This window comes from Mirounga leonina, unplaced genomic scaffold (genome assembly GCF_011800145.1).
Source record: "Mirounga leonina isolate KUSES-001 unplaced genomic scaffold, KU_Mleo_1.0 Mir_173, whole genome shotgun sequence".
Taxonomy (NCBI): Eukaryota; Metazoa; Chordata; class Mammalia; order Carnivora; family Phocidae; genus Mirounga; species Mirounga leonina.
In genome coordinates this window covers 67,180,594-67,193,218 of record NW_023270447.1, presented here as the reverse complement: position 1 = coordinate 67,193,218, position 12,625 = coordinate 67,180,594, and the positions used below count along the sequence as shown (strand labels likewise).

At 56.0% G+C, this 12,625-nt stretch overlaps 1 protein-coding gene across 1 annotated transcript in view; it reads left to right on the top strand.

The window, feature by feature from the left end:
• The first annotated feature begins 723 nt into the window (after positions 1-723).
• Positions 724-12,625, top strand: part of TFAP2E (transcription factor AP-2 epsilon) — a 14,185-nt gene continuing 2,283 nt past the window's right edge. Inside the window, exons 1-4 of the mRNA XM_035020191.1 lie at positions 724-750; positions 1,070-1,552; positions 2,115-2,166; positions 12,035-12,257. Of these exons, the coding sequence (XP_034876082.1) occupies positions 724-750; positions 1,070-1,552; positions 2,115-2,166; positions 12,035-12,257 (785 nt within the window). The remainder of the gene's footprint in view (positions 751-1,069; positions 1,553-2,114; positions 2,167-12,034; positions 12,258-12,625) is intronic.

Below are 12,625 nucleotides of genomic sequence, written 5' to 3'. Positions count from 1 at the left end.
TACACACGAGCCGGGGGGCTTGAGTCTGCAGCTCTCGAACTTCTTCCACATTGACGATGGTCCCATCCATCGTCCCGTGATGTGGTTATGAAAGGACTGATACCCATTTTACAGACTAGGAAGCTGAGGATGAGGAAGAGTAGTGCCTTGCTCAAAGGCAAATAAAGACGAAGAGCTGAGATTCAAACCCAGGACCCCTACATCCTAGCCTCCAATCCTTCTCTGTTTCGCCGCAGCTGGGAGCTTTGAGCCCAGAAGGCGGCTCAGACCAGCGGGGATTGGATTCACGCCCCGCTGCCCACCCCACGGGGTCGCGCCAATGCCACGCCTCCCCTTGAACTGTCGCTGGGGAGAAGGGAGAAAGCGGCCACAGCGTGTCTCTTTAATGCGCGCCCCGGAGGCCCAGCGCGCCCCCGCCACTATAACTGGAGTGCATGGAGCGGGCTGCGCTCAGAGGAAGAAGGGCGGGCGCTGGGCACCCGTTGACCGACTTTTCCAAGTGCGATCTGCGCCCGTCCGGCCCACGTCCCGCCCCCATGGACCCGCCCGGGGGCGCCCTCAGCTGAGGACCCGACGCCCGCCGGGCTCCGGGCCCGGTTGCACCCCGCCGCCCCAAAGGGACGGCCGCGGGCTGTGCAGGCTCCCCGCGCCTCTTCCCGCGGCGCTCGCCGTCGGGCGAGGGCCCCGCCGCCGCCACGCCTCGCGCCCCGCGCTACCCGCCCCATGCTGGTGCACACCTACTCCGCCATGGTGAGTAGCCTCGGGGCCCGGGACCGGGGAGCCCGAGCGCTGGACCTGCCGAACCTCCACCTCCAACGAAATCTCGGAGGGAGGGGGCCGCAGGGACTCCGCCAGCTGCGAACCGTGCGGGTGCGCGCGGGAGACCGCTGTCCCAGCCCGAGGCTCCCGCGCCCGCGGGCCCCTCGGAGATAGACCCCAGGCCCCGCGACGCGCGGGGCAGGACGGCAGCCGGATTCCCGCGCGCTGCGGAGGGGTGCTCTCGGGCCGGGCCAGTGGGGGTGCTTTCAGCTGCCAGCGGGTCGCCTAACGCGCCCCTCTCCCTCCCCAGGAGCGCCCCGACGGGCTGGGCGCAGCGGCTGGCGGTGCCCGTCTGTCGTCTCTGCCCCAGGCGGCCTACGGGCCCGCGCCGCCGCTCTGCCACACGCCGGCCGCCGCCGCCGCCGCCGACTTCCAGCCGCCCTACTTCCCGCCGCCCTACCCGCAGCCGCCGCTGCCCTACGGCCAGGCGCCCGACGCCGCTGCCGCCTTTCCCCACCTGGCCGGGGACCCGTACGGCGGCCTGACGCCCCTGGCGCAGCCGCAGCCTCCGCAGGCCGCCTGGGCCGCGCCCCGCGCCGCCGCCCGCGCCCACGACGAGCCGCCCGGCCTGCTGGCGCCGCCCGCCCGCGCGCTGGGCCTCGACCCGCGCCGCGACTACGCCGCCGCGGTGCCCCGGCTCCTGCACTGCCTGGCCGACGGCGCGCACGGCCTGGCAGACGCGCCCCTCGGCCTCCCTGGGCTGGCGGCGCCGCCCGGCCTAGACGACCTGCAGGTGAGGCCCGAACGGTCCGGGATGGGCCAGGACCGGCCGCGGTGATTTAGGACTCTGGCTGGAGGCCCGGTGACGAAGGCGGGCGTCTGACTCTTCTCTCAGCCTGCCACTTCTCACTCATGACTCCGAGGACGAGTCCCAGATCCGGGTTAGATGCTGCCTGTCCATTCAGGCGGCCTGGCACCGAGTCAGTGCGCGGTGCCTGGAGGGCGGCAAGCCCTGGTGGAGTAAATGGGCAGAGGCTCAAACACTTCCTTAGCTCTCCGCTGGGCCACGTGGGGGCATCTATGGTCCAGTCCCATTCCGCTGGGGCAGCCTGTGCCTGAGGCGAAGAGAGGCGGAGGAGTTGTCCAAGGTTCAAAATTCCTATTTCCCACGGCAGGGTGAGGATCCAAGGGCTCCAGCTGTAAGGCAGTCCTGGTTCCCGCCTGTGGCTGCCCCCAGTATAGGTGGTGAGCCTCGGGCAGAGCAGACAGGACCAGGACCAGGGACAGCAGGGGCTTGGGAAGTGACAGAGGACTAGGTCCACAAGCGCCCTTACCACTGCCACTCCTGTTTTCAGACCATGGATGAGACCGGAATGAGTCTTCTGGACCAGTCCGTGATCAAGAAAGGTAAGGAGCAGCATGCATCTGCTAGAGCAGAACTGGGGGAGATGGTTCAGGCTCGCCCCCCCCCCCCCCCCCGCACAGACCCATTTTCTTCCCTGTGGTGCTTGCCTCCTGTGTGTCGCTGGGTTCAGTGGCCAGTCGGCACTCTTCCTCACCCATTAGAGGGGCAGCAGAGGCTGTGGTCCTGACCAGAGCTTGGGCAGATGGGCTGGTTGGCGTCTGGCCCCCAGAGCCTGCAGCCTGGAGTGGGCCGAGCCCATCGGACTCACTCTGCTGCTTGGGCCAGCCAAGCCACACAGAGGGTCTTGGCCTCTCCCTACCGAGTGGAGGGCGCTCTTGTAGATCTGGAATTAATTTGCAGAACGAGTTAAACTACTTTCCTGTTTCCTAAGAGGTGGGAATGGGGGTGCAGTTCCCATGGGTTTCCTTAAATGATTTCCACATTACAATGCCTTACCATTTCCTAGCTAGGCAAGCTTTCCTTCCCAGCAAGCAGGGCCTTGGGGTCGATTAAGGGGTAGGGGAAACTTGAGTTTTCCCAGGGGGAATTTTCTGTCCTTGCAGGAGCCTCTTTCTGCATTTAGGGTTATGGGAGTTGGTGTGTGGTGTGTTAGTCTGAGTATAGGAGGGCCAGGACCTGCCTGATCGTGGATGTCCTTTGTGAGTTCAGGGTCCTGTACATGTCTGGTATGTTCCTTTCCTAGGTGTCTTTCTGGTATTTTTTGGCATGTGTGTCTCTATTGCTGAGTGTGTGATGCGTGTCCACTATGTTGGTGTATATTTCTGAGTGTTTGGGAGTTTCTATGTGTGTGTGAGGGTCTTTGTTGTGTCCTGGAATTTGTTCTTTGGTACTGAGGATCTCTAAGCATGTGAGAATCACGCCCTGTGTGTTTTTGGGGGTGTTTGTGTCTCTGCACTAGTAAAAGCCAGGGGTTTGAGACCTGCCCTCCAGTGGATTTTCCAGCTGGAGGACCAAGTTCTGGACTTGCCAGGAAAAGGTGAGAAAGAGAGAGAACGAGACGCAGAGAGTCAGAGGGGTCCAGGCTTTGGGCGGGCTCCTTAGATTTGGGGCGGGTGCCCGGGGGAGGAATTCAGTGGCACACACAAAGCCTGCGGTGCCTGGAGCAGGCACAGATCCCGCAGGATTTGGCTCCAGTTGTTTTTCAAAAGAGTGAATTCAAGTCCAGGCACTGTTTGCACTTCCCGTGTTCTCACCGGAGACTGGGGCTGAGGCTGGGGTAGGAATGGGGGCGGGGGGCCGGACTTCCAGGAGCTGGAGCTGGGTTACCAGGGACTCAAAGTTAGTTGGACAACCTAGAGCGTGTGGGGGGTAAGATGAAGGGACAGGCTTCCCGGAACTTAGGGGAGGAGAGCCTCCAGGTGTCGGGCTGTGTCACCTGGAGATGGGGATGTGGAGAGGAAGCTGGAACCGGCTTCCTGGAGTAGTCGCTGAGGTGGCGGGTGCTGCTGTCTTGGCTTAGTGGACTTCTGGGAACTCGTCGAAAGGAAGAGCTCGGTCTGCAGTTGGCAAGAGCCTGCCGCTGAGCTGCGTCCACCCGGAGATACGATCATGGTCGCGGCCCCCAGTTCCCGGCTTCCGCCCAGGCTCGAGGGGCTGGGGCGGGTTGGGGGGAGCGGCTGGGCTCACTGATTCCCTGGGGGAGGCCAGCCTCCCGGCATTTGGGGTAGGAGCTTGGGAACCTCTGCCCTGGGGAAGGGTAGAAGGATCAGCTGGGGCTCTGAGTACCTTAAATTTCAACCCCCAGGCCAGAGCCAAGACAGGAAGCTGGCTGCGAGGAGGCACTGGAATTGCCCTGAGTTGGTTTCTCTCAAAGGACATCAGCTGTCATAAATTCCGGGTCCTAGGTGTGCGCCGGAATCCCCAGTAGCGGTCCCAGGACCACAGGGAGGGCAGCTGGGGTTGCCCGGAGTGCGGCCCGCTGGGCCCCGCGGGGCGGATGTGGGCGCTGGCCGGCCCGGCCGTGGGCGCGCACGGCCGCCGCACCGCCGTGCCAGCCCGTCGGTGGCCGAGCGCGGCGAGACGGAGCGCGGCGACCTGGGCGCCCCACCCCGGACGACGAGTCACAACCCGGAGCGCGGCGGCCAAGGGCGAGCGGTGAAAGCCGGAGGCGCCCTGCGGAGGGAAGCGCCTGGTTCGCTAGCGGCGAGCTCGGCCCTCGTCCGCGCGCCGCGCCTTGGGGGACGAGAGCGCGTCAGTGCCGGCGCTTTCCAGCTTCGCAAACGCCGAGGCAGAGCTGTCCCCGAAGGTCCTCACCTAGGGGCCGCATGGGCGGGCGACGGCGCGGAGCCGCTGTGGCTAAGCGGGTGGCCGGGCTGGAGCGCGGCGCGCAGCGGGCAGTTTCGCCGCGGACTTCCGCGGTCACCGCGGGGCGCCAGGGGGCCGTGGATTAGCGTCCTTCTTCGGCCTCAGGCCCTTCCGATGACCTTGAGAGCCCCGGTAACATCCTGAAGACCTCCGGCGCCTGCCGGAGCTGGTGGGGGCCCACCGGCCCACCTGGGCCCTGGAATGATAGGAAATCATTTTTGGCCCCGGCGGGAGGGACAGCTGAGGTTGAGGCCGGGCAGCTGAGGCCCTGGGGGCGAAATCCGGGCAGCCCCCGCCCTACCCCAGAAGCAGTCTGTCTATCGTAGGGTGTCGCCGGCGGGGGAGGGAAGCCTGGGAGTTCTCGAGGGTCCAGACCATACTCCAGGCCCTTGTGCTGGAGGGGAGGGGAAGAGAAGCCTCCGCCCCACCTTACACGGCCCTGTGGGCTTGCCCCTTGCAGCGACGGTGTGGGGCCTGGGGTGGCAGATGGAGCCGAGGCCGTCCCAAGGAGAGGCTGGGAGCCCTCCATTTTCTGCCCACCTTCGTTACCTCCAGTTTTGCAACCTGCCCTAGGGGCACAGAAAGCAAGCGGGACTGGTGGGGGACACATACCTGGATGGGAATATTTTCTAGCCGGGAAATGCGGTGAGGTGGGGAAATCGGCACTGGTCGTGTGAGGGCTCAGAGGAGGAGCGCTGAGTGCCTGAGGTTGGGGGGCTTCTTACAGGAGAGGTTAAGACTGTCTCCGCAGGTGCTTCACGGGTGTTTGTTGAATCAATGAGTGATGGGTTTTGAGGTCCGAGTGCACTGGGACAGAGGATGTAGAAAGGGCTGAGCTATTTTCGCTGCACTAGGCACAGCGTGTCCAAACGACCTCCACTGTGGAAAAGCCAGACAGGTTACAAGGGTTAAAATCTGCGCGGGTTTCAGGTTATACGGCCACAGCTGGAGGGCAGTGGTTCAGGGATGAGAATTGAGATAAATTACTCCTCCCCTCCAGGAGAGTGGGTGGGTGCCTAGTTGGGGGTGGGAACATCCCTTTTTGCCGGGCCCTGTGGTCCAATCTCAGGGTCTCCAGAGCAGGGGCTGAGGTAAATAGCTACCCTCTCCTCTGCTCGCCTTGGCTCCAGGGAAAGAAAGGGGGATGGGGAGGGTCTGGGCTTCCAAGTGAATCTCAGCAGGGCCAGGCCTCCAGTGAGTGAATGAAGTACTCACCTCTGAGGCAAGGATTAGATAAATAGTGTATCTTTTTTTTTTTTTAAGATTTATTTATTTACTTTAGAAAGGGAGAGAGAGAGAGAGAGCACACTCTCTCGCATGAGTGGGGGAGGGGAGGGGCAGAGGGAAAGGGAGAGAGAATCCTCAAGCAGACTCCCTGCTGAGCACAGAGCCCAAGGGGGGGCTCAATCTGAGGACCCTGAGATCATGACTTGAGCTGAAATCAAGTCAGACACTTAACCGACTGAGCCACTCAGGCACCCCAGGTAAATAATATATCTTAATGCAGTATTTTAAAATAAGAAGTACTGCCAAAAATCCACAAGAAACAAAAATTGGTTTTACATAAAGAGAGGATCTGGCCCAAACTTCTACATTCCTGCCTTCCTTGCCTCCCAGGCCACGGTCCGCCCCAGAAAGAGACTGAAAAACTGGTGCCCAAGCAGATAGGGTTTGGACAGTAGCTGAGGGCCACATAGGGCAGGAGAGTGAAGGTTAGTTAGTGGGAAGGAAAGTTAGCAAGCAGGCCCCACCGAGGGCAGACAAAGAGGCTCAAGTGGGCTGGGGAGGGCATCACTACCCCTCCTGTCTACCTTCCTCCAGCCGCTCCCCTCCCCCCTCTGGGCCAGTGTACCCTAAGTGTGGGCTAGGAAACCACATGCATCAGAATCCCTTTGAGGTGTTTATTTTAAAAATGCAGATTTCCTGGGCACCACTCCACATCTACTGAACGAGAGTCCCTGGAAGTATGGCCTTGGAACTTGCATTTCTTAACAGATTTGTTGAAGTAAAATGTACAGACCTAAAATTCACCCATTTAAGAGTATAATTCGATGATTTTTAGTAAATTTATAGAGTTGTGTAGCCATTACCACAATCAGTCTTAAGACATTTCCATCACCTGCTAAAATTCCTTCATTCCCATTTGTAGTTAATTCTCATTCCCCCCCAAGCCTTAGACAACCACTGATCTGCTTTCTTTCTATACGTTTGCATATTCTGGACATGTTATATCAACGGAATAAATAAATATGCCAAGGCTGCACCTAGCTCTTAGCATAATGTTTTACTTAGCATAATGTTTTTGAGGTTCATCTGTGTCATAGCAGGTGTGAGTAGTCCCCTTCTTCGTGTTGCTGAGTAGTAGTACTCCATTGCATGCATGAAACACATTTTGTGTATCCATTCATCAGTTGATGGACACGTGGGATGTTTCCACTTTTTGGCTACTATGAGCAATGCTGCTCTGATCATTCACATACATGTCTTTGTGTGGATGTATGTTTTCATGGCTCTTAGGTAAATTCCTAGGAATGAAATTGCTTGATGTTATGGTAAGTTTGTGTTTAATTTCTTAGGAGACTGGCATGCAGTTTTCTAACGGGCTATTCTGTTTTACATTTCTACTAGCAACAGCGCAAGAGGGTTCTTCACCTACACTTGACATTGTCTATCTTTTTTTTTTTTTTAAGATTTATTTATTTGTTTTAGAGAAGGGGAGCAAGAGAGCACGAGTGGGCGGGGCAGAGGGAGAGGGAGAGAGAATCTCAAGCAGACTCGCTGCTGAGTGCGGAGCCTGACTTGGGGCTCTATCCCATGACCCATGAGATCATGACCCTAGCCAAAACCAAGAGTTGAATGCTTAACCAACTGTGCCACCCAGGCACCCAGATATTGTCTGTCTTTTTTATGATAGCCATTCTGGTAGTACCTCAGTATAGTTTTAATTTGCATTTCCCTAATGACTAATGATGTTGAGCACTTTTTCACGTGCTTATTAGCCATCCATATGTCATTTTTAGTGAGATATCTATTCACATATTTTGACCATTTTCCAGTTGGGTTGTTTATCTTATTAATAGAGTTACAAGAATTCTTTACATATTCTGGATATACATCCTTGATCAGATATGTGATTTGCAAATGTTTTCTTCAAGTTTATGATTTGTCTTTCAATTTTTTTAATAGCGCCTTTTGAGGTGCAAAGGTTTTTAATTTTCGTGAAGTCCACTTTATCATTATTTCCTTTTATGGATCATGCTTTTGGGGTTGAATCCAGAAACTCATTCCCCAGCCCAAGAGCACAGTGATTTTTTCCCCCGGGGTTTTCTTCTAGACAGAATTGAAATTTTAGTCAGCTTTCCGGGAGAATCTTTTGCACTGTCCCCAGATTCAGTGCTCAGACAGTATCTACCACCTGTGGATGGAGTGTGTAGACAAGTGTGTGGGTCTTGTCTGACAGGTTGGACGACTAGGAGATCTTGTGTCTGTAGTGTCTTGGCTTCTGCTTGGGTATTGGGGGGGCGGGGGAGGCAGGGAGGACACCATGAATAGACCACTTCAGCCTCAGGAGTCACTGTGGTGTGGGAGACAAACACCAGTGTCCCTGCTTTGCAGTCTGTGCTAGCTTAATTCCTACCTCCGTGACTGTCCTTTTCTCATGCCATCCACTTCCCTAACCTTGGGTTCCATTTCTCTTGCCATTTCTGAGGGCAGAGGCTCTGAGGAAAAGGGGAAGGACAAGTGGGGGAGGCAGCAGAGTCTGTCGTCCCATACCCAAACGTATGTCCACCTGTCCCGCACCTACACTCAACAGCACCCGGGTGCTGGCATATACACGCCACGTTTAACTGTATCGACAGGAGCAAACGCACCTGCAGATATCCATATACAAGCTGCCACATCCCTGCAACACTCAGGAGGGCAGAAACTCTGTCTGTGTGTAGAACTGGGGATCAGTCCTCGTTCAGTGAGCCAGTGAGCACGTGCACGCTCTCGTCCTCACTGCTCTGTCCATGACAGGCATCACAGGCTGTGTGACCATTTTTGTGGCACGCGAATACTCACATGGGTCTCTGCACGTGCACAAACAGCCTCATGCAGCCTTGGTCTCCCTCCCCTCATACGGGGCTTGGCCTCAGGGAGCCCCTGGTTTGAATAGAAGTTGGGATGGAGGAGGCTGCTGGAGGAGAGAATTTTCTATTCCTTCTGACTGCTGCCTCTGGCTAGGGGTCATGGGAGGGAGGACAGTCATTCTGCCCTTCTTTTTATTTATTTTTTATTATTTCTTTGAATATTTTAGGTATTTATTTGACAGAGAGAGAGAGAGCACAAGCAGGGGGAGCGGCAGAGAGGGAGAAGCAGGCTTTCCGCTTTCCCTGGGATCATGACCTGAGCCGTGGCAGACGCTTAACCAACTGAGCCACCCAGGCACCCCTGGGTTTTTTAAATTTTTGAATCGGTTGCCAGGGTTTAAAAATCCAGAGATTTCACAAAGAAATCCAGAATCCTGGTTTCATCAGCAAACAAATAAAGCGGGAGTTCTGGCAATGTTGGTGTGTCCTGCATGGTACCTCTCAGCCACGGAGGGGCTTTCCATAGGGCGGCGCCTGTTCCCCACACTTTGCTTCCTTGTTACCCGTTGTGCTCCCCCTCTTTGAAGCCTAGAGCTGTGCTGTCCACTGTGGGAGCCGCCAGGCGCGTGTGGCTGTTGGGCACCTGAAATGTGGCTAGTCCGAATCTAGATGGGCTGGAATGTAAAATATGCATTGAATTTTGAAGGCTAAGTACAAGGGAAGAATGTAAAATAGCTCATTAATAATCTTTAAAATATTGATGACTCATTTCTTTGATAGTATTTTTGACACATTGGGGTAAATAAAATAAAATTAACCTCACGTTTCTTTTTACTTTTTTTTTAAGATTTTATTTATTTATTTGTTGGAGGGGGGCACAAGCAGGGGGAGCAGTGGGCAGAGCAGGCAGAGGGAGAAGCAGGCTCCCTGCTCAGCAGGGACTTGGTCCTGGGACCCTGGGATCATGACCTGAGCCGAAGGCAGACGACCAACCAACTGAGCCACCCAAACGACCCTCTTTTTACTTTTTTAAAAATAGGGCTCCGGGCGCCTGGGTGGCTCAGTTGGTTAAGCGACTGCCTTCGGCTCAGGTCATGATCCTGGAGTCCCTGGATCGAGTCCCGCATCAGGCTCCCTGCTCAGCGAGGAGCCTGCTTCTCCCTCTGACCCTCCCCCCTCTCATGTACTCTCTCTCATTCTCGCTCTCTCAAATAAATAAATAAAATCTTTAAAAAAAATTAAAAAAATAGAGCTCCTAGAAAATTTAAATTTATGTTCTATGTATATATAAATTATATATATATTTTATATATATGCTATATAACAGAAATATACTATACTCTATGTATAAATATAGTATGTAACAGAAATATATATATATAAAATAGTATATTTCTGTTGGTCAGTGTGGGTCAAGAGCCTAAAGGACAAATGGGGGACCAGGCAAGAGGGGTAAGCAGCAGCCAGAACACAAAGTGGGTGAAGGAGGGCATTACATGGAAGGCGCAAGGATGGTTAAGGATGTGAACTTTGGAGTCCATGATCAGAGTTCAAGACCCATTTCTGCTCCCTACTTGCTATGCCACCCATCTGACCCTCTCTGAACTTTTAGTTTCTCCAATTTGAAATGGGGATAGAGAAGAGCATCTACCTCATAGAGCTGTTTGTGTAAAGCACTTGATATACAGTTGGCACTTGCTGAAGGATAGGCGACCTCATCCTGTCCTGCTCTGAAGCTGGGATCTGATTCGAGGGCACGTGACGGGCACTGATGGGTTTTAGCCTGGAGAGTGATGTGTTTCAGAAAGATCCTTTGGGGCGGGAGCAGGGAGACCAGAGCAGAGCTGCACCGAATTTCAGGCGGGAAGTGAGCGAGCGTCTGTGCTAGAGAAGTGGCTGCATCTGGGGGGCCCGTGGAAAAAGGAGAGCTGCCGGACACAGTGACAGAAGGGATGTGGTGGGGGAGGGCAGCGTGGAGGGCATCACTGAGGTTTCTGGCCAGGTGTCCTGGGGGAGGGTGGGAATGCACATCCAGAGACAGAAAAGCTGGAGGGGCTCTGCCAGGCTGAGAACCGGTCAGCCTTGCTTACCTCTGCATTCCCTGGCCCACAGGGCTCAGCAAATCATTGCTGAGTGGCTGGAGGGCTCCTGCCTTTGAGACCACAGTCCAGGGCTTGTACTGGTTCTCAGGCTAGCAGCTGTGTGATCTCAGGCACACTACTTCACCTCTCTGGGCTTCAGTCTCCCCATCTATAAAATGGGAATAGTAAACATAGCCCCCTCGTGCGTTGTTCTGAGGATTCGGTGACATGATCCGTGTAAGGACATAGCATAGCGAGTGCTCAATCAACTGTTGGCCTCGGGCTTCCCACTTAGTCCATCCCCATACACACACACAAGGACTGCCTTCTCTCCTGCTCTCCCAAGGCTCTCACTTCCTTGGAAGAAGAGAAGCCCAGGTGGAAGCAAGGGCCTCGATTATTCTCCCTTCCCTTTGAGGCTAAGCAGGAGAATGGAGGTTAGACCACAGAAAGAACTTTCTTTTAGAGCCAAGAGTATCTAAGTTGGGGTTGTTTTGTTTGTTTGTTTGTTTGTTTGTTTGTTTGTTTGTTTTTCCAAGTAGGCTCCACACCCAGCGTGTAGTCCAATGCGGGGCTTGAACTCACAGCCCTGAGATCAAGACTTGAGCTGAGATCAAGCATCGGACATTTAACCAACTGAGCCACCCAGGCGCCCCTCCAAGTGGGTTTTAGAAAATTAACTTCTCAGAGTCCCTTCCCTACCCTACACAGATCAGAGGATAGAGAGCTTTTGGGGCAGGGGCCTTTGGGGGTGTATCTCTTTATTCCTGTCTCCTTGAGCATCCCACAGTGACTCGGCAGGAAGAGGGCCAGTGCCAGAGGCCTAATGGAGTCATAACCTCCCTGCCCCCAGGATGTGGGATCCCAAAGTCCCCAGGCCTTCACTGATCTGGGGGGTGGCATGTGGGGGTCATAAGCAGGCAGGGGGAGCTGAGGACTCCTTGCGTTTGTGCAGGCCTAGCTGGGCCCTGCTGCGGTGACCCAGGGTTCCTGCCTCCGTATTGTGGCTCTCTCTTTGATTGCACTTTCCCCGACTCCAGGACTCTGCAGAAGCTGAGTTAACAGGGCACCAGCCTGGCTCAGTAAAGGGAACACAGGTACAAGAGCTAGACGACTTCAGGTTCGGTTCCCACCACCCATTAGCTGAGTGGACTTGGGTGAGTCACGTTAACCTCAGTGTGCCTCGGTCTCTTGTAAAGCAGGGACAGTAGAAACTGCCCTCGGAGAGGCGCTGGGCTGTTCCGATGTGGCTGTGTGCCCAGCATGTGGCATGGTGCCCAGGACATGGCGCTTCCTCAGTGCTCCCACTCCACAGCTGGCTGGCGCCCGCATCCTACACTCCCCGGCTCAGTGTTGTCTCTCTCTCCCTTGCTCTTGCTTCCATTCTGCAGTCCCCATCCCCTCCAAAGCCAGCAGCCTCTCGGCCCTCTCACTGGCCAAAGACAGCCTGGTTGGTGGCATCACGAACCCCAGTGAGGTCTTCTGCTCCGTGCCAGGCCGGCTCTCCCTGCTCAGCTCGACGTCCAAGTACAAGGTGACGGTGGGGGAGGTCCAGCGGCGACTCTCGCCTCCCGAGTGCCTCAATGCCTCCCTCCTGGGCGGTGTCCTTCGCAGGTAGGACGGCCAGCCGACGGTTCCCTGCCAAAGTCCGTGGTCATTTCAGACCTTCTCAGGGGAGCAGAGAGGGGCCAGCCTCACCCCAGGCCACAGCCTCATCTCCATCTCTGTCTCCTTAGGGAACTGTGCATGTTCTGGGGGCAGGCCCAGGTCTCCAGCAGCTCCCACAGGTCTGTGGGCTCGCGGGTGGGGGTGGACAAAGAAGCCTGATCGCAGAGAAGGGATGGAGGACTGACCCGTGTTGGGCAGAATGGACAGGCTGGGGCTGGTGAAGAGAGAGTGCTATCTTCATCCTTTGCCCCAAGAAAGGGACCCCAGGACCCGAGGCCCACTCCCTGTGGGGCACAGGCCTCTCTCGTGTGTAC